This window comes from Myotis nattereri, assembly GCF_964212035.1.
Source record: "Myotis nattereri genome assembly, chromosome: 1".
Taxonomy (NCBI): domain Eukaryota; kingdom Metazoa; phylum Chordata; class Mammalia; order Chiroptera; family Vespertilionidae; genus Myotis; species Myotis nattereri.
In genome coordinates, this window is record NC_138075.1 from 170,507,666 (window position 1) to 170,535,345 (window position 27,680).

At 36.3% G+C, this 27,680-nt stretch overlaps 1 protein-coding gene across 2 annotated transcripts in view; it reads right to left on the minus strand.

The window, feature by feature from the left end:
• The window catches only part of CCSER1 (coiled-coil serine rich protein 1), a 942,549-nt gene that overhangs the window by 280,350 nt on the left and 634,519 nt on the right, over nt 1-27,680 (minus strand). For both annotated transcript variants that reach the window (XM_081109402.1, XM_081109401.1), the window contains one exon: nt 12,551-12,628. In XM_081109402.1, the coding sequence (XP_080965528.1) occupies nt 12,551-12,628 (78 nt within the window). The remainder of the gene's footprint in view (nt 1-12,550; nt 12,629-27,680) is intronic.

The window sequence follows — 27,680 nt, forward strand, 5'->3', positions numbered from 1 at the left end:
CCTTTTCCCCCAATTGACCCTCCCCACCAGCCATTCCCACCCCAGGCAAGCCCTCACTGCCCCAGTGTCTGTGTCCATTGAGGCTAGACTTTTCTGATTATTGTTTTATACTCTTTCAGTAGGAAGAGATAAATATATATTCTTTAGTAAATTATTATTTCATATTGATAATTTCTATTTGAATATATTACAGGTTTTTTCCCTTTTTAATTTTCATACTTTATACTTTTTTTCTCTTACCCTGTACTAGTAAAGTTCGATTGAATTATTAGTTGAATTGTATACCATAATTATTAATTGGATATTACATCATATATAAATAGCTTCATAATTATTATTACAGTAGCAATATAATTTTACTACTGTCAAGTTTTAGATTTTTTTTTTTGCAGTTTTCTTTGTCCTTAAATTAGAGCCAACTAAATGTACAACCAGAGAAAGGGTTTCAAATCACTTTTAAAAATGTTTTCCCCCTGTGGTTATGATACCAAGTTGATGTACAATTAAGTTTATTTCAAATGGATTTTAACCTTCAGTTTTCTTTTTCTCAAAAAAGGTATTAAAATATATACTCAAGAAATTTCAACTTAATGTCATCTCTTCTGCACTATTTTATACTTCTTTCTTGCTTTCTCTATGGATAAACATTTTTATTATTCTGCTCTCATTCTGTTGTCTGCACATATACAAAATATTATGAAAATGAAAACTCTGTAACTGCTTCACACCTTGATTGTTTTACTTACTAATGTAGTCTAGAGATTCCTCTATATCTGAACATTCCCCACGCCCTTTTAGAAAGTTTACATTTTGTGAATAGGAGCCGTTATCAAACAGCCCGGGCATTTGTGGTATTTTTCACTTTTAGCTGTTACAAATAATGCCCATTAAGGAAAATCTTTATGGAGAGGCCGTTATTTTGTATGAATGTGCATGCTCAGGATAGATTTGTGGAGACAGCATTACTGGGTGGAGGGGAAAAAACATACAATTTTGTCAGATTTTTCAAAACTCCCTTTTAAAGGGAATTGTGCTATATGATAATGCAGTTCTTTCAAAGAAAAAAAATGTAAAAAATGTTTAAATGTTTGAATAATATGCAGTCATTTAACTATGAAATTAAAATGTTCTTATTAATATATAGTATAATATTCATTATATATGAAATGCCAAAAATATATGTAGATACATATATGTTTATGTACATCCTATATAATAAAAGCCTAATATGCTAAGTGTCTGGTGGTCCTGTGGTCCATTCAACCATTCAAAGCGTAATATTCTAATGATATGCTAAGGCCGCTCAACTGCTCACTATGATGTGCACTGACCACCAGGGGGCAGACAGTCTACTGGTCAACTAGCCACTATGACATGCACTGGCCACCAGGGGCATAGAGTCTACAGGTCGACTAGTCGCTATGATGTGCACTGACCACCAGGGGGCAGACGCTTCAACCGTAGGTTAGCTTGCTGCTGGAGTCCAGCCAATCAGGACTGAGCGAGATGGGCTGGACACTTCCGCGGTCCCTCCCCACCTGGCCAACCTCCCACATCCCTCCCTGGTCCTGATGGTGCACCAGTGGGGTTCCTCGGCCTGGCCTGCACCCTCTCACAATCCAGGACCCCTTAGGAGATGTCAGAGATCTGGTTTCAGCCCAAAGGCAGAATGACTGGTCTTTATGACATGCACGGACCACCAGTGGGGAGACAACGCAGGAGCTACCCCCTGGTAGTCAGTGACCTTCCACAGGGGGAGCACTGCTCAGCCAGAAGCTGGGCTCATGGCTGGCAAGCACTTTGGCAGTGGTGGGGAACCGGCCTAACCTGTCAGTCAGACATCCTCAGAGGGCTCCCGGACTGCAAGAGGGTGCATGCCAGGCTGAGGGTGCATGCCAGGCTGAGGGGACCCCCCCCCCCAGTGCACTAATTTCGTGCACTGAGCCTCTAGTGCAGCGGTTCTCAACCTGTGGGTCGTGACGCCTTTGGAGGTCGAATGACCCTTTCACAGGGGTCGCCTAAGACCATCCTGCATATCAGATATTTACATTAGGATTCATAACAGTAGCAACATTACAGTTCTGAAGTAGCAAAGAAAATAATTTTATGGTTGAGTCACAACATGAGGAACTGTATTTAAAGGGCCAGAAGGTTGAGAACCACTGCTCTAGTGTAATATAGTTACAGATAATGATTCAGTGTTTATGTTTAACCTACTAAAAAAAAATCAAGATGGAGGAAAAACTTTTAAAGAGTAGAAAATAACACATATATTCACAACAGGCAAATTATGTATATTTGTATAATTTTTGTTAAATTCATTTTAGTTTCACATTGCTAAAGGCCTAAGAGCGAGTGACTACAGATGTTCCCTCAAAGAAAAAAAGTTAATCCTTTCACATTCAACTAAGATTTGTAACAACTTTCCCATAAATTAAAAAATAAAAAAGACTTTTAAACAACATTTTTGGAACAATATTAAGTGTTTCTTAAAATTTGAAAAGCTAAGAAAATACTATATTTCCAGTTCAACATTAGTTTTTTTGTAGGCTTAAGAAAAACCATACAACTCATCAATTATTATGTTTTACTTTTGCAATGCAAGAAAATAATAAACCTGTTTAGAATACTTTTCTTTCTGAAAATTATTCTCTATTATACCTTAAACAAATTTCCTTTAATTTGTTGGATTAAATCTAAATCTATAAATTCATTTATAAGCACTGTTGTAATGTACCCCTCGAATCACACAAGGACACCTCAAGAAGTCGAATTAAAGAGTCACATTTATTGCAAATCCGGGACTACGAGAGGGCATTTCGCTCTCCCAAATCTCGCAGTGCCCTCCCTAGCCCCAACATCAGATTTATATAGGCAAAGATCACAAAGGTATTGATTACATCCCAGGGTTTGGAATGAGGACCCTGGTTTGCACAAAGCAGTTACAGAAGCAAGACTGAGCCGATTAGGTATCTACAAAGATTAATTATAGTTTTGGGTCTTCGGACCACTGAGTTGACAGAAACACATTATCTAGTGCCCTCGGGTCTGGGACCACTGAGTTGACAGGGACACATTATCTGGAACCCTCGGGTCTTGGGATAATTGTGCTGTCCTGGTTCCCAGGTACAGAGGAATGTGCTTTCTAAAACCAGTATGACCACAACCAATGGGGTATTCACATTACCATCAATAAGGCATTCAATCGAATGGGATGATTTATATAATTCAGAAAATCAAAATAACTTTTCTATTTTTAAACAAAGCAAATAAGTACAGTTTCTACCTGAGATGATTGCTACCATACTTCAGCACAAAACCCTTAAAATAATGACACATCTAAAGTAATTCTGATGTATAAGTAATTCTTAATATTTATGTATTTGATCGGCAATTTATACTCTCTTTAGAGTAATTCAGCTTTAGAAACTTCAAGTACTAATTATCATTTTTAATAATGAAGGGCCACATAGTATCATTTCCTGTTTACAAGGTCAATGCGACCTGTGGTTCTCTTTTAGAAATGTTCTGAAATGCAACATTATGCAAATTTCCATTCCATCACCTGTTTGGTCTTAGGGTTGCTGAAGGAGGAAAGTATAAGGCCGAAAATGGTAAAGAATTATAAATTTAGTAGATCACCTAGAAACCAGATGAGCTGAGCCCCCTAATGGTGCCAGCACTAAGGGATGGGAAGTCAAAGTTTTAAACGACTCTATGCGGGCTTTTTTGGTGGAGAATTCTCCTAGCAGATCCTCGGCAGATCCAGAGGGCAAAGATACTGGTCTTAGCAAATGGAACATGGTCTAAGTGAAAGGGCATGTCAGTTATGAAGGACAGGGGAGGGGATATCAATTTGATTATTTGATCAGACCTAATATATGGTATGAAGCCAAACATTTATAAAACTTTTTTTCCCCTGTAGTTCTTTACATTCACTTATTTAAAAACCTTATCTCTTCATTTTGAAATACTTGTTAGAGAACAAACGGTATCACTTGTGCCCATGATGACCAAACCTAGATTTAATACCTTGCCTAATTGCCATTTCAACCTCCCAGAAACATAATCTTTATCAACCAGTTTGGAATTTCCTGGTCAATACCAATGAGTTAATCTGCCATAGGGCCTTCTCCATGCCCCTTAGAAAGAAGAAGCAATCTGCATGATAAGATCCCTTGCCGTTCCCTTTCTCCCAAAAGATGGTGCCCTGATCTAAAAGTAATAATTTAAAAACCCTCCCATATGTACTACCCCTTGGACTGCCTTTCTATTTGTTAGATAGAATGATGCAAGATTCATGAATTGCTTAATAAAGCCAACTAGATCTTCAAATTTGCTTGGTTGAATTGGTTTATCAACATACTAATAATCGAATATTTTAATGTCTTCCCCCTCCTAAAATCATTAACCATTCTTTTACTGGCAGAAGATATATGCTAGTGAAGAGGAACAGAATTTGCCAACCTAACATATGCCTCTTTGACATGTAAATTATCTAGAGATGGCTATTTTTAAGAAACTGCAGATAAAGGATAAGCTCTAACAAGTAAAAGTTACCCTCTGTAGGAGACATTTACATTTATAAGGGAAAACTCTATTTTTAAGGGTGTCTCCCTTTTAGTACCAGAAAGAGTAGGATGACTAATGTCTAGAAACTCTAGGCACCCACTTAAATCTGCGTTACAACCATAACCTTGTTTTCCATGTGTTTCCTGGTCACCTCCCATACTGGTGTCCTCTCGTCCCCCACAGCGTCTTTCTTTTGTCCTTATTTGGAGATGTTATTTAAGACGGTGGATTGGGCCATTTGGGGAGTTACTCAATTTTCCTGAGTATCTCCCATGTGTATACATGTTACTAAATTTCTGTTTTTCTCCCATTAATGTTAATCTGTCTCTTATTATGGGGGGAGGGAGGATCTCAGTCAAGAACCTAGAAAGTAGAGATAAAGTTATTTTTCCTTCCCTACATAATTTAAACTACACAAAATATTTTGTATTTGTTCTTTTATTGTTTCATTTTAATGAACATTTTTATAATCATAACAGCTTTAATAGTCAATACCTAGCCTTGCTTTCCTCCTCATAAAGATTTTAAACACAAATTCTCTTAACAAAAGAATTATCAGCTACTTAATTATTTGTAGTCAAAGCTGAATTAAAGACTTGGAGACATTCCAGGAATGTTCTGGCTCGTAGATAAAGATTCGGGATTTTACAAAGGAGCGTTCAGTGCAATACTGCAAAAGCAACTGAATGTACATGCTTAGGTTTTAAAATTACAGGTTGTATATGCTGATCTGCATTGAATGCTTTGTTCTAAAAGGCACACAGAGCCATTTCAAAATGTGTTAGATGCAACAACATAATATAAAATAAAATGTGGGATAGCAATAGGCACGTCTGTAGTTTTTGTTGTAAATACAGTAAAATAATACATAATAATTTGTTATAGATTTTTAGTATCATAGTAGTAACATTACAGCCTTTTAGTTAATGCCTTTATTTTCACCAAGTAATTATTGAATGCTGTCTATGTCCATTTACTGGCACACCTCTGATAAACGAGATGCGCTAACATACAACGAAATCTAAATGTGGATGAAAAGGGACCACATCTTAAGCCTGACAAGCTCAGGTGAGGCATGCATGATGGCCTTATAAACTCAGAGACCTAAAGTAACCACACAGAATGGTATGAAATGAAACTTTCTAACCAAAAGCAGTTCATGGCCTGTAGTTATGTCCTAGGTGGGTATTTATCCCCAACAAAGGACATCTTTACCTTAACTGTCATCTTTTTGCACAGAGGATAACATACCTGATAACATGCTTTTGGAATAACAAAATCTTTTTTGGACCCCTCAATGCGCAAACACCTTACCAGACTGGGAGCCCACAAATCCCCTCATTATCATTGTTAACTGTTGACTGTTAACTAACCTGCACCCACCTATGTGAAAGAAGTATGTATCTATCCGTTTACTTTATATCCAGTCCCAGAGATTTCCCCACTTTGCTTTCTCCTACCTTCCTAATCTACCACCAATGCATTTCATGTAACCTGAAACCCACTTATGCCTCCTCTTTTGATTGTAATGCATAAAATAAGGTGCAAACCTGCCATTTTCCAGAGCATTTTCTCAATCCACTAAGGTTTTGCTTCCCTGCATCTGTCCTCAGTTTGGCTCAAATAAACTCATAAAAATCCTTACAGGTTTGGACATTTCTTACATTGACATTAACTTTACATTTGACGTATATAACTTTGACTCTAGAAGAAGAGTGGCACACAGAGAGAGAAGGAGGTAGAGAGGGTGCGTGCAAAAAAGAGGAAAAGCAAATTCAATTGACAAAGCTTGGGTGAGTCTCCCCAACTCTCTTCTCAGTCTTATTCTAGGGCATGTGCTCTGAGAGTTCTGAGCGGACTATTCCCTCACACAGTATGTGTTTTTCTGGTGTAAAATCTCTTCATGCACTGGGTCTGAGTGTAAGGTTTAATGCAGTGGTTCCCAAACTTATTTGGCCTACCGCCCCCTTTCCAGAAAAAATATTACTCAGCGCCCCCTGGAAATTAATTTTTTAAAAATTTTAATAGCAATTAGCCGAAACCGGTTTGGATCAGTGGCTAGAGCGTCGGCTTGCGGACTGAAAGGTCCCAGGTTCGATTCCGGTCAAGGGCATGTACCTGGGTTGCGGGCACATCCCCAGTAGGAGATGTGTAGGAGGCAGCTGATCGATGTTTCTCTCTCATCGATGTTTCTAACTCTCTATCTCTCTCCCTTCCTCTCTGTAAAAAATCAATTAAAATATATTTTTAAGAAAAAAAATTTAATAGCAATTAAACAGAAAGATATATGTATTAATGTTTCTACCTTTTGCGTAAAATGTAGTAAAGAAAGGTGTAAATTAGAAACATTGAAGTTTGAAATTATGAAACTATTTATTGAACTCAGAATAGAAAAGTAATACAAAAAAAGTTAAAACAAATGCACCTGTGGCCATCACCGCCCCCCTGGATCGCTGCAGCGCCCACCAGGGGGTGGTAGCGCCCACTTTGGGAATCACTGGTTTAATGGTACCAAATGCATTGTTTCCCACACAGCACAGCCTCCAAATGAAGCCAACTGTTCTTACCCATGGCTGCAGCAAGCAAAGCAATTGGTTCTCACCGACTGAAGGTGTTCAGGAAGCACACATACAAAAGGTTTTCTGACTGACTGTGGTTTTCATCTCACCTCCTCCATGTATTCCACCTTCCATCTCACTCTCCGACCTGCCTAGATCACCTTGTTTAAAATCTCTGATCATAACCCTCACCCCAGTCCCTACATTCACAATCACCCCTTCCCTATGCTATTTTTCCTTCCTAAATGCACTTAAGACTTTCTAGCATACTAAATAATTTAATGATGTTTTATATTTATTGTTTATTATAAGTTTTCCCTCACAAAACGGAAGCTCTATGAGGGCATATTTATTGTTTGATTAAAGGATGTATCTCAAGTACAGAGAACAAGGCCTGGCTTCCAGCGGTCAGTTAGTAATATTTGTTGAATGAATGCATGTAGAGATTTTAACAGTGAGGCCCTTAGAACTTCAACACTGGGGGAGCTTCTCCACTGAATGTTAATAAGCACCTGCAGCAAGTGATCATGTTTCCTGTAATTGTTTCTAATCAATGTTCTTGTCTGAACTGGTCCTTACTGCAATATTAAAACCTGTAGTCCAAAAGACAACTTGAAATATATCATTCAGTTTTTAAGCCTGATTTTTTAATTTATAAAAATAAACAGGAACACGTGAGATAAATAAATATAAATAAAGCGTGTGGGGGCCACACTCATCTACTAAATGCTGGGCATGTTGATGCCTGATTAGAAGTATTGAATTAAAGGAGATGGTAGGAACAAATGAATCCCAGGTAGAAACTATAGTTTATTAGCAGGAAGATGAGAGCTTAATTGAGAGTTATTCAATTCTTAGGATTAGGCTTAAGCCATAAGGCTGGCATAATACATTACCATAACAAAAATAGCTTTGTCCAATAGCTAATAAAACAAGTACAGTAAAAAATAATAATTTTATTACTTACATGATAAACTACTTTCATATTAGCTAGAACTCCTTGCACACTACTAACTGTGCCAGGAGCTCTCCAAAATTAAATCTAAGAAAAGTAGTATAGATTGAGACTACACAGAAAGCATTGAGCAGTTTTTCAAAATGTGTATTTATAATTTTTTTCCCCTAGCATATAGGCAGAAAACTACACTTATAAAGCAAATCTCACATTTTGGAAAATGTGCTAAAATATTTGAAAAACACAGTGTTTTGAGAACACATTTCCAAATTGATGTATGCTTCATTCATATGTGGCTGAGACAAAATATGTGTGATGTCACAATTCAGTCCATTTTAAATAAGCAAATTAAAACCACTAATGGCATTTAGACAGCAGTGATAAATTATATTTGATGACATAGAGCCAATAACTTCAAAACTCAAAGAAAATATAAATAATTGAAAGTTCAAAACTACTAAAAACACTTATTAAATGTAAGAGCAAAACATTCACGAATGAAAAGAAGAACCTTTTTAAAACGTTAGCACTTTTGCCTAAAAGAGCAACTTAGAAACCCTATGACTGTTCCACGTTCAGGCAGTAATTGAAAAGACCATGTGCACTTAGTCAATTAGCCACATTTAAAAAGGCACTCTTCTTAGAACATCAAAAGAAAGTTGAGAAAACAAAGCTACCCACAAATATGTCAAGTTAATAAAAGTACCTGCATTTTCTCAGTGTCAGAATATAAAATCTTCACTGAGGATTGTGGATATTCATTCTCAGTTATTTTAACCAAAATGTTATTTCCAGTAGTTCAAACTATGTTTACAGACAGCTTATATGCTATGTTGAAGCATCTATTTATTTAGTTGATACAATCAGGAGAATCTTCCCCACCTCTTAATGTAATCTTATCATCGGCAGCATTGCTAACTTGACTACATCTATTCATCTTCTACCCTGTTTTAATAACACAAGTGACACCTAAGAAATTATTCTTTGATCTCTCAATAAACTAAGCCTGTGCAGACAGAGGAAGGTGAAAGAGGTTAAATTGGCATTGATTATTTAAGACACATTCATCATTTATTTAACAATCTCCTTCATCACAAGAACTACTGTGTTTACAGGCTTTGCCAAGGCACTCTGGATTTACTTTTCAATAATTTGTGCCATGTGCCAAATTATAGCACATTGTACACTAACATTAGTTTTAAATCTCCTGATGAATCTGGTACAGGATAGAGTAGTTTATTGTACAAATCTTTGAACTAATTCACTGTAGTGAATTTTTAGAAATTTATTTTAATAGTTTTCACTATAATTAAGATCTAATGGGGATTCTATTTCATATCTTAAGCAAAATGTGTAACAACAGCTATCTTCCCAAGGAAATTATAGTAATGCATACTTGTAATCTCTTATAGTCTGGCAATCTTATCACTAAAACATGATTTATAATGATCCATAAAGAAAAATTTGTGGCTAGTGTTTGGCAGCTTTAGGAAGGAAGAAGGGAGTATAAGAATCATCAATAACATGCAAGATATTTACAAGATTTTTCATTATTTTTTTCTAACAAATAGTATTACAAATTATAAAGAAGTATATTCTATGTGGGTATCTATATATATAAAAGCCTAAGCGACCGTTTGACTGGCCGACAGGTAGCTATGATGTGCACTGACCACCAGGAGGCAGACGCTCAACGCAGGAGCTAGCAAGCTGCGGTGACTTGTCAGCTGCGGTTCTTGGGTGATGCACCCAGAACCAGAGAGGAGGGAGCCCGATTCCAGGGTTCATCACCCAAGAACTGTCCCCTCGAAATCTGGGAATCCTTAGGGGATGTCAGAGAGCCAGTTTTGGCCCAATCCCCGTAGGCCAGACCGAGGGACCCCACCGGTGCATGAATCCATGCACTGGGCCTCAATTATATATATATTTGTGAAAAATTATGTCAAACTACATTTCCTGAGAAAAAAAATGCAAACAAAATATTATAATTTAAAAGACTAATTATTCTTATTGCATATAAAATGTGAAAATTATTTATAAACAAATATTGAAAAGTACAGAAGATATGTCCTAGTTGTGGAAAAATTACACTACTGATGAATCATATATTCCAAATAGTCACACAAGAAACACTTTTAAAATGCTTTACTTATTTTTAACTTATTTAAAATTCTTCCTCCCCAGGGAGAATACTCTGAAGTTCATTACAACAGTTACCTCTCGTTACTGGCATCGAGGTCTATATGAATATAGTTGGTAATTAATTTTCTAATTCTGATGATGATATCCTAGAATATGTTATCAAGAATTGTTTACATGAAGTCTTTAAAAAAGATTATTAGTCTATGTTAACAATTACCAAAATAATAACAGACGCTTGTACAAGGAAACCCTTTAGGGACTCACTACCAAGAAATCATTATTCTTTAACATAACCCAATCCAGTCAAATACATTAAGTTCTCACTGTCAGATATGAAAAAAGATAGGAACAATGAGGATTTGACAATGAGGACTTAATACTAAGGATTAACTCTGTTTGTGACTTTAATTTTATTTACATGGTTAGAGAACTAGATAGCTCTGATATAAAAAAATGTATGTGGAAACAACAAAATTATGAGGCAAAGATGGGCAAATACACACGCTGCTGCTAGTAGCTTCAGCTTAGTTAGCACTCCGCCTCCCCTCTCCCCCAAGCAATTCATTTTTTAGCAGCTCTTGCTCACAAGCAGTCCTAAGGATTACAGATCTCATACATCCTATATTTTTATTCAGACATTTAGACACTTAGAATTCAATCTCCCAAATATAATTTCCTTATATTGGGTAAAATGGACTATTTGTCCAAATTCAAAGGTATTCCACATTTTTTTAAGAAAACATTACTTTTCATAAAAGACTAGATTTTACCACTACCATGTGGTAGTGAACAAGTGACTTCACTTTTCGAAACTCAGTTAACTTATTTGAAAATTCAAGGCTTTGAAACAGGGCTATAAGTTAACTTGTTCCTGTGTTGTGTGCTTTTGTTATATTGGGATATGATTTTATGGGAACTCTGGATTCATTACTTATTGGAAAACTCTCTGGCTTGAAGATTTAAAAATATATTGGCTATTATTTGTAAAAATACATACTGGGTTTACATCCTAGGCACAGATATGCAAATACTGTGTATTTAAAACTTTTAAAGAGGAAAAAAACTCCTCCAAAAAGATTAATATTGAAATATGTATGGAAATTCCTCTTTAAACTTAATAAAAATAATTTTTCTTAAAATATGAAGCATTAACATCATTGAAATAATACATAACACTGGTATTCAAGAAAAATTATAGTCACAATACTGAAATCTAGAAAATTTAGGTTTCTCAAAAACATATTAAAATAAATATAAGAAAAGTTAAAAATAAAAGCATAGCTTCTAGTGTTTTTATTTTAAATTAAAAAATACTGCATGTAACTATTGAAGACCAAGTTTCACTGGAATTAAAAACTTTGGTTTATTTCCTAATAGAGACAAATAGCTTTATATTAAGTGTGTTACTTTGCAAAACAACACAAAAGTAATATCCATATTTATGTTGTTTAATATAATGAGGACATGCAAATAAACATACATTGTACCATTACATACCTTCATAGAACAACTTAAAATTATCTTTATTCTGTTTATACTTGTCATAAAGTGCTAATAATTCTGTAATAAATGTTTTTAACTAGAAGAGAGAGTTCTCACAAATGTTACCTACAGATAAAGATAAAGCCTCTATTTTTTCATCAAAATGAAGTTTAAAGTCATAAACTTAGGCAAAATGAAAATTTCATAACTGCACGTAAGGAAAAAATAGGTATTTGAATCAAAGTTATCCAAAATCATCCAGTGTTACTTAAAGCAATCTTCTATTCAAACACATTTTACAATCTTATTTTGACAGTTCAACAAGTATTTCATATGAAGAAAAAATGCTAACTTTCAATTAGGTTACTTTCTGTAGCCTGCACTAAAGCCCAAGGGCTAAAATATTTTTTTTTTTATAAATTTCTCTGCTAAGTTGTGTTTCCTTTTATGTTTTAGATTATAAAAATGTTGTGCTTAGCTTTGGTGACTGCAAACTTTATTACACTGTTAATAAATAAATTAGTACTTCCTTAAAAATAAATTGTCCTAGTATCCTATTATGTATTAATCTACATGTCTGCAAATTAACTAATTCAAAGGACTGTCTTAGAGATGTTGGTTTAAAAATAAATTATAAAATATTGTTATGCTAGTCAGTGCCTGTAATTATCTTTTTTAGTTCTAGAGGGTATTTGGGAATTATTTAAGAGTAAAAGATGAATAGTGCATCACTAAATTCTTTTAAATCAATGCATGGGCACAGTAGCAGCAGAGGCAAATAAGCTTGTGGAAGTCTGAATACCAATAAAGAAGATAAAAATTGTTTTATATAGCTACTTACATCATAGCCTAGAACTTCAGTCTGTGTAGATTTATCTACTCTTGAAGCAAAAGCCTTCTGTAAATGCTTTACTTTATCCTGCAAAATAAAAACAAACAAAACACATTATTGGCGAGCCTCTAGTAATTATATATGAACTATGGGGTTATTCTAGTAATTCTAGGCTGTACAAATGCCTTAAGAAAAACAAAAGAAAGGGAGAAGAAATAATGCAGAGACAAAAGTGAGGGCATTGCAGAGTAGATACAAATCACACACCTGTCTGATATGATGCAGTAATATCAAGTGAGAAATATTTTCATGGATAAATTAGGTGGGTTATTTTCATAAAAAGCTTATGAAAATTAAAAACCTATGAACTCCATCCTCACTTTTATACTGTGGGAGAAAATTAATGAAATGATTTAGCCAATAAAATTAATTAGGGAGGAAATGAATGGAGAAGTGTCTTCTATAGGTAATACGGCCCAAGAGAGTTTTTTGACACGTCAAGTCCCAAACAATCCCCATTAACAATATCCTGATCTATAAAGCACACTTTCTATTAGTCGGGGGAGCCTTCAGTCCCCTGGCCCATATTTTCATGAGGGACTTCTGCTAGAAGTACACTTTTGGTTTCTTTCCCTACCTCTCACTCACTCCTCTTCTATAAACTGGTAAGTGACCTTGGGGTAAACACACACACAATCTGCTTGTTACTGGCATGTACGTAGCCTGAAAGTTCAGCTTGCCCAGGCATAAGCATACAGACTTTCCCTGTGGGAGAGGATGCAATTTTCCCCTCTGTCAGCAACCCTAGTGGGACACTTCAATTCAGTAAAGAAGGTATTGGAAACTTTTATGGCTGCATTCCAATCCGGGTTCATAGTGTATTATATTATAACTAGAGGCCCGTTGCACAAAAATTTGTGCACTCGGGGGGGCCGGGGGCGGGGGGCGGAGGGGAGGTCCCTCAGCCTGGCCTGTGCCCTCTCACAGTCTGGGACCCCTCAGGGGATGACCACCTGCTGGCTTAGGCCCGCTCCCTGGGGGATTGGGCCTAAGATGGCAATCAGACATCCCTCTGGCAGCCCAGCAGTCCTCGGGGGATGTCCACTTGCCAGCGGGGAGCAGGCCTAAACTGCAGTCGGACATCCTTAGCGCTGTTGAGGGGGCAGGAGAGGCTCCCACCACCACCACTGTACTGGCAGCCATCAGCCTGGCTTGTGGCTGAGCAGAGCTCCTCCAATGTGAGAGCGACCTGACCACCAAAGGGCAGCTCCTGCATTGAGCGTCTGCCCCCTGGTGGTCAGTGTGTGTCATAGTGACCTGTCATTCCCAGTCTTTCTGCTGTTAGGGTCAGTTTGCATATTACCCTTTTACTATGTAGGATAGAGGCCTGGTGCATGGGTGGGAGCCGGCTGGTTTGCCCTGAAGGGTGTCCTGGATCAGGGTGGGGGCCCCGCTTGGGTGCCTGGCCAGCCTGGATCATGGGCTAATGGCTGTTTGCAGCTGGTCACACCCCCTTCAGGGTGGGCATCCACTGGGGTGCCTGGTCAGTCTGGGTGAGGGGCTGAGGGCTGTTTTCAGGCTGGCAGGTTACTGAAGCTCCCAATCTCTCCTTTTTTTCTTTTTTTTTTTTTTATTCTGGGATTTATTTACCTTCTATGGCTGTCACTGTTGCTGAGAGCCGGGTTTAGCTCTGAGACTCGGCTCCAGCTCTGAGACCTCGGCTGCTGAAAGCAGGTATCTGGGTTTGTTTGGGTTCTATAATTGTAACACTGATGCGGTCCTGCTTGCTCCAGCTCTGATGGCTGAAAGCAGATTTCTGGGGTTTGTTTAGGTTCTATACTTGCAACATAGTTGCTTAGAGTGCAAGCTCAGAGCCCAGCAGCGGCAGGCGGGGAACCTTGGCTTCCACCTTCACTGGAGCAAGCAAGCCTCCTGTTTGCTTCAGCTGCCTGGCTGCCGGCCGCCATCTTGGTTGGCAGTTAATTTGCATATCTTGCCGATTAGCCAATGGGAAGGGTAGCGAAGTTACAGTTAATTACAATGTTTCTCTATTATTAGATAGGATTAAATTTCTCCAAATTTTCTATTTTATAATTCATTCTGAATTTAGGAGGGGGAAAAAAGGACTTGGTTATTGTCCCTTTTAAGCCCCAAAAATACACACACACTGAATCAATGTGAGAAAAATTGAATTGAAGTATAGTTTTTGACCAATACAATATCCATTGAACCTTAAATTCAACCTTGAAAATAGTTCCTCTAAAAAAATCTGAATTACTAAAAACAGAAACCTGTCTACTATATGGAGATTGACACTTTGCAAGCATAGCAAAGATTCCCTGAGCTTTTATTGTTTGACATTTTTATTTAGGAAGGTCAGAGTGTTATACTCAGCCCACTTTATCATTATGATTAAAAAGGATATTCCCTTTTTGAAGAAAAGTTTCGACTCAGGGGATTGTGAGCATTTTCTCTTATTGTAGTGATTTAATTTTAATGTATAGAAAAATTCTTACAATGATCTGTATGACAGTTTTTCAAAGCAGTCATTCATAAGGCCAATATGCTGATGACAGCATTACGAAAACACACGTATAAGGGAGACAAGAGAAAGATCACTACAGACCTGCAAAGTCAGCACAGCATTACAGGTTGACAATTGGCTAGAAATCAACAATGTCATGAATCAAACTTCACGGGACAAATTCTCCACACAGATCAAACTTCACTGTCAAACTCGAGAAATTCTGAATGCCATAAAATGCATTACCCTTCAAATTTCCTTCAGCACACTCATAAGCAAAAGTAAAAAATAAAATAAAATGCCATATATCTCTCTGAAGAGCAGAACCTAATAAAACAGAGAAGCTGAAGGGATTATAGGAGACTAGAATTACTTAGTTGTTCTGGATGTCTGTTTATTGATCTTTTAAACAACTGTTAGGTAAAGACATTTAAAGCTGGATTTAATTGATTCCAACAAATATTTAATGTGGATCTGTAATTTATTCATCCATCTGTCAGTAATTATAGCACATTTAATTATGTAAATTAAACTGATTTCACTTTTTCCTCTGTATAATTAGAAATACAATAACATTTTAGTTTGTTGAATGTGTTGTATTTTATATATTTTACATTTACAAATGAAACTATTTCTATAAAATGTTTGGCTAATCGCTCACTGTGAGCTGTTTTAGAGCCAGCTCCTAAGGAAGGCACGACTCAGCCGTTCAGCTGGTGGAGGTGCAGGCTCTCTCTGGAGAGTGGTCTGTGTAGAAGGCTAAAGCAACGCTCTCCTTACATACGGAGTGGTGAACAGCATGTTGTTCTTGCTGTTTCACTACCTAGAGTTCATAGGGGAAACAGGCTTCCAATAAGGAAACCAATAGGTGTAAAAGTACAAATTTTGGTGATATAAAGGGAAGCAATGAGCACCTAGGAAAGAGAATAACATGAAGGATGCCCTTTATACATGATGACACAGTTTGCCTAAATAAGGAAATGGCCCCTAATGCTAAACCTATAGGACAAGGGCACAGACAGGCAGTAGGCAGGGGCATGTCTGAAAGAGAGAGATTGAAGAAAGCTCAAGGGTGGGTGTGGGGTAAGGTTTTTTTTTTTAAAATAGGAACTGAAAAAAAGTACAGTGTGACTAGAATTTAGTGAGCAAGAGTGATATTGGCATATGATTATTATAGGTTCTGCTAAGCCTTGGTTTTATGTTAAGTTCACTGGAAACCATGAAAATGTTTTAAGTAGGCAGTCCTCGGGTTATGTCAAACTCGATGTATGTCATTGCATAGTTATGTCGCCATCTCCCATTTACTTATAAAAAAAAAAGTTCTGTCATTTCAACGTATGTACATATGTGCTTTATGCTTTTTTATTATTTATTTACCACAAGTAAAGGTCAGGGGATTGTTATCTTTCTTTTAAATTTTTGTTACTGTTTCACTTCATTACTGCTGTGTATGTGCTCCATGTGAGTGGCGTAGGTGCTTACGTAGGTGGGTTCCCACTTACAGTGAAAATCGCATTATGTCGCTGTAGGAACAGATCTCCAACGTAACCAGGGACCTACTGTATCTTCCCATTATATTTAGCCAGCATCATTCTGACTGCTATATGGAGAAGAAAATAGAGGCAAGGAATACATAGGTATAGGGGACTTTTGAATACTCTAGAATAATGCAGTTCAGAAGAAATGCTTTAGGCAAAAGGAATAGAGTCCTGTATTCTTTTCAGACTCAAAATAACTAGATTTAAGGACTTGTAACTTATTATGCAGGTAGGTTAAAGAAAGGAAAAAGTCAAGAATAACTCCCTGCTCTCTCTTCTGAGCAAGGAAGGCTGGATGGTGGCAGCATCTCTAATATTGGGAAAACTGCAGAAGTAGGTTTAATTGGAAACAGGGGTGGATGGGAGATAGAGAAGCAAGATGAATTGAGAGGGAAGGCAAATGGAACATACTTAGCATATTAAAAAGTGAGATTACTTTAAGATATTCAAGCAGATATGATTGTAAGAGTTGTTTTAAGAGACAATTTGGTTGCTAAAAGCTATAAATAGTGCTAGTAAGAGGGCCAAGGACACAGATAATATCTAAATGAATGCATTCCTCTTTTAGATGATAGCAGCACCCATGTTTTCTAACCAGAACTCCTCATTTTTCCCTTCACACAACCATACTTTCCTGGGAACTTCACCTTCCTCCACTTCGGCCACATGGCTGGGCCAGATCTGCTGGGAGTAAGATATGATCATGCTGTCACAGTGCACGGACTGCAGAGAGGGAGCATGAACCCTATTCCCATCTAGGCTCAGGACCTGTTCTGGCAGTGTTGGTACAAGAAGAAAGAAAAGTTCATCTTTCTTGTTGTGCTTGGATCAAAAGTGGTTATGTCTAAGAGCTACCGTGGGCCAAGTTTTTGGTGATACAAGAGAATGAAAGTTGGTGAGAGAGAGAGAGAGAGAGAGAGAGAGAGAGAGAGAGAGAGAGAGAGAGAGAGAGAGATATCAAAGAACAGCAGGGATGAGTAGAGAAAATGAGGATTACTATCATCTTAATTGTTAATGATAGTTGTTCCTAGGCCCCAGCCTCAGTCTTGTCTTTGGTTTCATGAGTCACTCAGGTAGTCTTTTAACAAATTCCTATTTTAGCTTATGGTAGAGCAAATTATTTTCTTGACATTTATTATTAAGAGAGATGTAATCAAGAAAAAGAGAAAGCCAAAAAGCAAAAGTCAAGGAAAGAGAACTAATTACAAAGAAATTAAATATTTCTAAAAAACAGTGACTAGTGGTAAGATCCTAAGTAGCAGTCTTCAAGTCTAGTTTTGTTTGCAGTTGCTTTTTAAATATGTACTTTAAATTTGCATTTAAATAAAATGGGAACTAAGAACTCAAAACTAAGTTGTATTAATAAAATGCATACAACTATAGTCTGTGTATATTTATAAGTATTACATGTTGGCAACTATGCTAACTTTATATATTTTCAATCATAGTGCTTACATGTTATTTTGTACTTAGCTCTTTTTTCTATTATATAACAAGCTTTTCAATATCAAATAATATTAACAACTATTTTAAAACTAGACAATATTTGATAGATGTAATATTTCTAAATGTTCTCAGACAAAACGTACTTATTATTAATATTGTTAATTCTAATAACCACTAATATTTCAAGTGATATACTTAAACCTATTTTCTGATATGTCAAATTTAGATAGTATCTAATAGTCTTTGTTATAAAACATTACAGCATTAATATGCTTTATTACTGACATCTACATTGTTGGATACAATTAGATGGTTTTAAAATTATAGTATTTTTTCCATTTTCTATATTTTAATCATAAATATTGGAAATATATTTATGATTTTGATATGTGAATATTACTTAGGTTTAAAACAAGTTGTATAGTTAGTCCAATAAAAAAGGAAATGTAATTCCAATAGATTTTTCTGAGTAAAAAGAAAAATTCTTTAAGGTTCAAGGTCTAATGGGGCATCTTTTAATTTCACCCTCCATTCCTTACATATGAATTTGTAATGGGCATATCCTGTTACATTTTGCTGATATTACATTATCTGTTAAACCTTCAGGATATTTAGACAACTTTAGAACCATATTGAATATTTTTGTACATGCACTATTTTTGGTTTTGAATTATATCTTAGGGATAAATTGTAGGGGTAGAATTAATCAAACAATATGGATATCTTTATGACTCATGCTACATATTGCTAAATTGTGTTCCAAAAGATTGTAACAAGTAAATGTCACTAGAAATAAATATATGCATCAGTTTTCTAGCAATGCTCAAGCCTTGAATTTGCCTTTAGAAACTATTAGCTAGATTGGTGAATATAATATGTGATTTCAGGCTTACCTTTGCTTAACCAGAGAAATGGGTATTACTAGATGTACGAGTATGTACACTAACTATATCTTTTCTGCTTTGTCTACTATATGTATTTGCTTCATACCAGTTAATAAAACACACATGCAACCTATATGTTCATGTAGACTAATGTCACCCCAATAAAATTTAAAATAAGTAAATAAATACTGTTTTGAGAATATTACTTAAGTCCTACTGATGCCTGAGGTTTGAGAACTAAGTTGATTTGAAATAAAACTATCCTATCTAATAATAGACAAACATGGTAATTAACTATACCTCCGCTATGCTTCCCATTAGCTAATCAGCAGGATATGCAAATTAACTGCCAATAAAGGTGGTGGCCATCAGCCACGCAGCTGAAGTGAACATGAGGCTTTCTTGCTCCAGTGATGGAGGAAGCCAAGGTTCCCCTCCTGCCACGGCCCAGCTCTGAGCTCCGGATACAACAATGTTGCAATTATAGAAGCTAAACAAACCCCAGATACCTACTTTCAGCCAGCAGCGGGCTCAGAGCTGGAGCCGGCTCTCAGCTCCAGCTATAGAAGGTAAATAAATCCCAGAATAAAAAAAAGAAAGAAAGAAAGAAAAAGAGGCTGGGAGCTTCAGTTGCCTGCCAGCCTGAAAACAGCCCTCAGCCCCTCACCCAGGCTGGCCAGGCACCCCAGTGGGGACCCCACCCTGAAGGGGGTGTGATCAGCTGCAAACAGCCATCAGCCCGTGATCCAGGCTGGCCAGGCACCCAAGCTAATGGGCTGAGGAAGTGCAGGAAGTATAACCATGTTGTAAACAAGTGAAACTCACAAGAACAGTGTAAACAAGTGAAACTCACAAGAACAGTGTAACCTTGGTAACCACTACCTTGTTTACCTCTGACTATAAAATAAAGGCTCAGCTTGCTTTGGGATCTTTCTCTGTGGCCCCAGCCAGACACAGGGAAGGTCCACGGAGACTAAGGAAAGCTAGAGAGTTCAGAACGCTGTCTCCATGTAAAACATTCTTCGCCGACTCCGTCCACACCTTTGGGAACCCCTGGACCGCTGGGGCTGGACCCCAGCAGATAGTTACATCTACCCTTTTCATTCATCTTATTAATAAAATATATGTGCTTTTTTGAACAATGTCTATCCCATACGTTAAACTGTCTACTAGGCATGTCCATGTAGATACCCGTCATGCATCACAATCTCATCATATTCTAAATAAAACTTGTCATCTTCTCACATTTTTCTTTCTTTTTGGATTCTCTGTACCAGTGAAAGCTATCATTATCAACGAATCTCTTAATAAATACCCTGGGAGTCATCCTGGTTCCTTTGCTTCTCACATTCATCTATCCCAAATCCAAGAACTTCTCTTACAAAATATTCTTTGGATGTGTCCCTTCCCTTCTACTTTAACTGCCAGTGTTTATTCCAAGCCCTCATGTTTTTCCAACTAAATCACTACTAAAACCTTTTTAACAGCATTTTCTCCTCCAGATTTGTTTCTCTTAATATATGCTCCTTATTGCAGCCAAACTAAACTTTCCTTAATAAAATCAGATCATGCTTCATTGGTTTCTTACAAATTCAAGACAAGTTTAATACTCTTTAGCATTACCCATCTGGTTCTTCTTGATCTGATCTCTGACTCTTTGTCTGACCTACAACTCCCCTGGATACTATAAGCTCCTGAAAAAAAAAAAAAAAAAAGGTATGACTTTCTGTTCCAGAAATCTGATAAGCTCTTGAAGGTGTCTTTGTTTTTTGTAATACTTTAACCCAAAGCCTAAAGTATGTTTACTTCACCTTTTTCTTCACTTGGCTCAGGATTCTTGTGATGTAAAATATAAATTATTTTATACATTTCACTTATTTTCAAGTCTATAAGGTGAAACTAATTTGATTCTTACAATTACAATGCAAATGATTTTACGTTTTTATTCTTTTTGAAAGAGCTGAGCAAAGAAAACCTTGCAACTTGCATTTATTCTTAGAAAGATCAACCTAGTTTTTATTCAGTTTAATGTTACCAAACTCTTGTAAAACAATGTAATACAGAATTTAATAATCCAAAAGGGCAATTTTTAGGCACCCCTAAAAATCACTGTTGTGTATAATATCTTTTGAGCTTATTATTAAGTACTATTTGTTTTTGTTAGTATTCAAATGCAAAGCAAAGAATATGGCTAGAATATTTAAAGAGTAACAATTCATTAAAGAAATATATGGGGCCTTTAATTTAAGTTTAATGCTATTTTATTTTTCAACTCTCTTTAAATACTTATACCTGAAGGAGTGTATATTTGTTCCATTTTTAGTAAAACGTGTAAAATAGGAAAGATATATACAGAGACTATATACTTTATTCAAAAGTTTTAAAATTTATCTTTCCTAATCTAAATTCATTAGTCTGTTAATTTTAATCTAATTTCAAAGTTGCACACACCAAATCCTATTGAATCATAGTTTGTTTGGGCTGCTATAATAAAATGCCATAGATTGGGTGACTTATAAATAATAGCAATTTACTTCTCACAGTGCTCAGCAATGGGAAGTCTAAGATAAAGTCACCAGCAGTTTTGGTGTCTGATGAAAGCCTGCTTTTTCATAAATGGTACCCACAGTTGGTGGAAGGGTGAGAGATCCCTCTGAAGTCCCCTTTATAAAGACACAAAATCCCATTAATGAGGGCTTCTCTCATGACCTAATCAAGCCCCAGAGGCCCTACCTAACACCATCATGTTGGGGGTTAGGATTCAATATATGAATTTAGAGGTAGCATAAACATTCACACCATATCGGAATCCCAAGCACTACCAACTCCAATTATATTGCAAAAAGCTGAGTACAATGTCCATCACATAGAAAGATTTAGTGAATAATAGATATGGCCATCATTGGTACTTGTAAGAAGAAGAAATATATATTACTACTTGATAATGAAAGAAGAAGACAAAGAAACAGAGGCAAAAGTGTGAGAAAGGGGGAGAAAATAAATGGTGGAAGAAATGACAAAAACAACTAGAAGCAGGTGGAGAAGGAAGAAAAGGAAGAAGAGGAAAACTGGGAAGTGGGTTGGAGAGATGGAGCCAATGGGCAGTACAGTCTGTTTTTCTAGGAACAAAGCAAATCGCTTTCCTGGGAGAGGGGCAGTGCAAGACACCAATAAAATGAACTGGAATTTAAACAAACATTAGTTGTCTTACTGCCTTGGTATTTCCAATATGAGGCCATGTACACATGTTGATGTTTTTATGTAAGTAAGCGTGTGCAAGGAAACAAACATATCAAGTTTTCCTCTGATTCAATATCTCTTTAGTTTGAAAAATAATAAGGTAGTTTAATCCATTAAAATAAAGCGTGGATGTTATTTACTCTATAAAAGTAATATTTAGCAGTATTAAAATATATCCACAGAAGAATAAAATTTTATATAAGATTGCATAGGTCTCATCCCATGTTATCTATTCTATAGTTATACTTCTAAGTAATCCATGTGTTTAAAAATTGCATATAAGCAGAAAATTTTCACAAAGATTTATTAGCTGATACTTGGCATTTTCATACTTCATTTACATGTCCTTTCAAGGGAATACTTATAAGGTCAGATTTCTGAATATCTTTTTCATTGTAAATGAAGATTTTTTCACTGTAAAATAAACACAGATATTCAACTCTATAATATTCTGTAGCTATAAAGTTAATAGTTATGAAATTAAAAAACAATGTATGTGAACAATTTAAAAGAGGAAAGTGAGTATGGGACAAATTTTACGCCAATGAATATAAACTTTTTACATAAATAATGCATATTAAATACAAATCAACACATACACACAAATTCATATATTCTCAAGATGTACAACTTACATGGGTTGCTGGTTACCACTTCTAAAAATAAATCTGAACGCACAACAGGGAGAGACAAAATCCAATATCTTATAACAACAACTGTATTTTAAACTGCTCTGTGTGAAAAGTGGGTGATCGGAGCTTAGGCCAGAGCCAACCAGATGCACCAGTGGACAGTTTAAATTCTGCTTCATCTCTGCTCATCCCAAATAACCAAAGAACATATATGCATAACCCATGGACACAGACAATAGCATGGGGAAGGCCTAGGATAGGAGAGAGGTTGGGTGGAAGGGGGCAACAAGGGAGAAAATGAGAGATATCTGTAAGAATGTCAACAATAAAATACAATAAATAAATAAAAACATATAGCCAATAAATATAAATCAAAAGAAAGTTGGAGTAACAATCCTAATTTCTGATGAACAAACCAGATCCTTCTTTGGTGACTTGCAGCCTATGTGACGCTCACATGCTTTGTATGCACAGTTCTGACCCCAATGTAAAATAATAATAATAATAATAATAATTCAAAAAGAGGTGACTAGTAGATAAGTAAGTTTAATTCCCATCTTTGGATTACATGCCCTCCGGGGTTTTGTAACTACATGACCTCCAGTTACTCTTAACTTCATTTGCCTTCTACTGTGGTTTTCACATTGGCCCTTTCCAACTTGTTCCCCATTGCCTACACTGTAACTGTACTTTTCTCATCATTGTACGATCCAAATGTCCCTTTCAGGATTGTGTTCATCTCTGTCATTGTTGATTCCTAATTTGTATGTCTTTCCCCACCTTAAAATTAGGCTGGATATCTCTTCTGGATATTCTAGACATTTGGAATGTTCTAAGAGTGCCTGAATATGTGAATTTGTAATTTTCCTTGGAATAGAGAGAAATGGCACTGTTATCTGGACTGATGTCTGGAACAAAATGCCCAAGAATTTAACCAGCTACTAGAAATCACTGGAAACATTTTGCACAACTTCTTGCACATGGTGTGAAAATGGGCAAGGAACCAGAGTCTCCGGGAAGGTCAGGCAGAGGTGACTCAGAAAAATGCAACATCCCTTCCCCCCTCTCATTTGTCTTAAAAATGACAAATGTGAATTGATGTTCCTTGTAGAACCTTTATTTTCCCACTGATGGTAGCCTTGACCATTATAATTCTTGGTGGCCTGCATTTGGAAGTCCTATCTCAATCTGGGAGCATCTTCACTGTATCCCACATTTATGTAAACATTTCTGTGCGTTATATATACTTCATCATTAAGGGGTATTTCTATCTGTGTGTATAGTCTCTCTTCTTTTACCCTCATTTAAATGTTTTGATTTGGTAGGCCTATTGGCCTCTTATATTCGCAATAGTTCCAATGTAGGTGATACTTAAAAGCAGAAGCAATAATTCAGCGGGAGGGTGCTTAGAAATTTCTGACCTCATGAGCATTGCAATGAGTTCAGTTACAGCCCTAAATTTCTCTTTTTCAACTAAGTAGACAGAGTTTTAAGGACTAATGTTCATAATGGTAGCTTCAATAATAAATAAGAGTGAAAACTCAGCAGAACTATCTTTTTATTTTGTGTCAGGTGACTTTAAATTGTATAAACCTTTTTGCATCTCAACTTTTTAATCAGTAAAACGAGGATAATCATATTTTGCATCATAGAGTTGTTCTGAGAATTAAATGAGAAGAAAATATGGACAAGAAAATTTCAATATATGTTATTACCATTCTTACCAATAATTAGTAATTATTACCAAACTCAAAGATTATAATTTAGGAATAAATATCTTACAAGTTAACATAGTCAATTGTCTGCATCATTTCAGAAATATCTAAAGGTCTGCCAAACAAAAATTTTCCCCAATGATGCTTAAATTCCTCAAAGAAGTTGACATGCATTTCATGGGGGAGGTAGCTCACTTAGAATGATCATTATTGCACTTGAGAATATGATATGAATATCTTTCATGACAAGGCAGACTGAGGCTAAATCAGAAAACTAATGTCCGAAGATATAATTGTTACAAAGACTGAAAGCAGACAATGATAAAAGGATTAAAAAGAGCCCACATCTGCAAGTTGTAAAGTTTCATGAGTTGTTTTTGCCATGATTCTCTCAAAGATATCTCCAGATTTCTCAAAGGGTGAAGGGCATACCTATCCTTGCAATTTGAATCCCAGTGCTGTTGTAACAGCAGCCAGCACCTTTAAGATTCTCATTATCTGACAAGGATGACTGTCCAGCTCACATATGAGACCCAGCTCACATATGTCTCTCTGGCTAGTGCAGAAAGACAGAGGTCACTGGAGAACAGCAATGGAGAGCAGCTGCTGGGAGTCAGGATGTGAGAGAATACTCAAGGCAACTTGCCCAAGATGGTGAACTGACATCAAGATGCAGAGGTATCAGTGATCGAATTGAGAAAAGAAAATTAGTAAAAGGATCAGGAAAAGAACATTGGGAATGAAAAGAATAAGAAAGAAGGGCTTTGTGGTAATGGGTTTGGTAGTAATGACTGTTGAATTCTCCCTCATTTGACATTATTTGCCATAACACTTGATGATGTGATTCAGGCATTCAACAAATTTGGTATTTCATTAAGAGACTTTCTGCTGCCCAGGAGATGGTCGTAATGTCAATTTTTACCACAATCATATTTTTCCTCAAATACTATCTCCTATTATTGCCATCTTTTTCTCAATTCCATTTACTGTTCTAATACAACTAAACAGTGCTTTTATAGCTAAAAGTCCTTCTTAGGAAAATATTCCATGTTCTTTAAGGTCCAAACGAATGAACATCCAAATGCAAGATGAACTCGGCAAAAATAAAAGGTAATTCCAGCTAAATTGTACAAAATTCTAAAAGAATTTATGACTCACAAAATCACAGTAGGTGCTGTTACACAGGGCAGGTCAAAGGCAATTATATTTCATCTGGGATATTAATTTTTAAAGCCATTAAGACAGTCTATCATTTATAGAAATTCTCCATTACCAATCCTGTGACATTTCCATAACTTCAATGATACTCTCTTTTCAACAGTATTCAATATTCAGAAATATAAAATTATATGTTGGCTGACACATTTTCCTTCCCTTTCTTTCAGCAAGTGCTCTCTTTTCAGTTTGTTTGGGGAGGATACTGTATTAGTGAGAGCCCTGCAGTGGTGGCCCTTTAAAATATAAATGCACTGCAATTTGTGCTTGACTCTCATGGTCACTAATAATTTCCTTTGAGAAAAACAGATTAGGTGACTGTCTCCCTATAATTTCTTGAATGATGTCATCTAAAAAGTATAACATTTTCCCCTTAGTTCTTTATAATGCAGAACTAGACCAAATGAGTTTATGCTTTTAATATTCTAAGGCATATATTAAAACTATAAAAGCTCTAACTCTATTGTAATGGAATTTGAAGGACAAACATAGTGGATGACATGAATTTTCTCATTTTTGATTTCATAACTATATTGTTGAGACATCATCTATATTTCAAAAAACTGTCCTCCATCTGTCCTTTTTTTAAGTATATAAAATGCTGAAGTCTCTCCTATCTTTGAAAAAGAAAAATCTCTCCTTGTCTTGAGTCCACTCTAACTCCCTCTCATCATTTTACTTTCAAGTTCAGGTTTTACAAAGTGTAGGTCGCACTTATTGATTCTTCTGCTCAAAATTCCCCAGTTATTCTTTATTGAAAGTTGCCAGGAAATATTTTTATCATGTATAAGTGAGTTTAAAAAATAGCATATACTTATAGACTCACTAAGCACTCTCAAATTTTAGCAAGTTTTCCCGTTTCTTTGATTTCTTAAATAAAGAGATACTGTTAACGTCCTTTGTACAGTTGTCTAATTTACCTCCCATCCTACTTGAGTGAATCACTAATGTAATTTGATGTATATTTCCCCTGGATTTTTAAAATAATTTTACTACATCTGTATATGACCACAGACACAATTTATACAAATTACATCTTATTTTATTTAGGTCCTCCCCCTACCACATGCTGTGCGTGCTTCACCTTGCCCCTAAATGGTGCTATTTTTCCACCACGTTCTTTTCTCCACTCATGACACCTGGCTTTATCTATTTTTCAATAAATAACTTGGAGAACTTATATGCCAAATGCTATGTCATACAAAATCCTGTTTAATGCTCTTTGCATGTTGCAGTATCACCTGCGGGTTTACAATTCCCCAGTCAATTATACGGAACTCTCCCCTGAGCTCCAGTTATCTGTGTCTCTGTATTTGGGGATAGCTACTTGGCGGATACATTGGCCTCCTCCATCCCCTTACTGGTTCTACTTCCTAATTTCTGAATATCATAAATGGCTTCACAGGTCACCCAGTGACTTTATATATCAGAGGTCACTTGTATATTCCTCTCCATTTAGTCATCAATCTCTTATGATTTTAACTCCTACACAATCCCTAAATGCATCTCCTCTCCAATTGTCCTTCTAAGGCACTTGTCAACTTTCTGTATTATTTCAGCCTTTTCAGGTTTACTTTCACTCTATCGCCTTCAGATATAATCCACCTGAAGGAAGAAATAGCTTTAAATAGTTCTCCTAGCATGGAGTTGGAGCACCTCACCATGACAGCATGACAGAAGGCTCTCTGCTAACTGGCACCTGCCTCTATCCCAGACTCATCTCTGCTGTTCTCCACCTCACACTGCTCTGCTCTCGATTAACTCGGAATTATTTTTAGTTCCCATATAGAGCTGGCTATTTTAGAACCAGGCACATTTGCTGTTCATTCTGCCTGAAAAAACCCTCAGACTTTCCTCACTTGTCTATCGTTTACTCATCCTTCAGGGATCCTTTGTCCGTAGGGTAGGCAGAATGCCATTTCCCCCCATCTTATCACTTTTTATA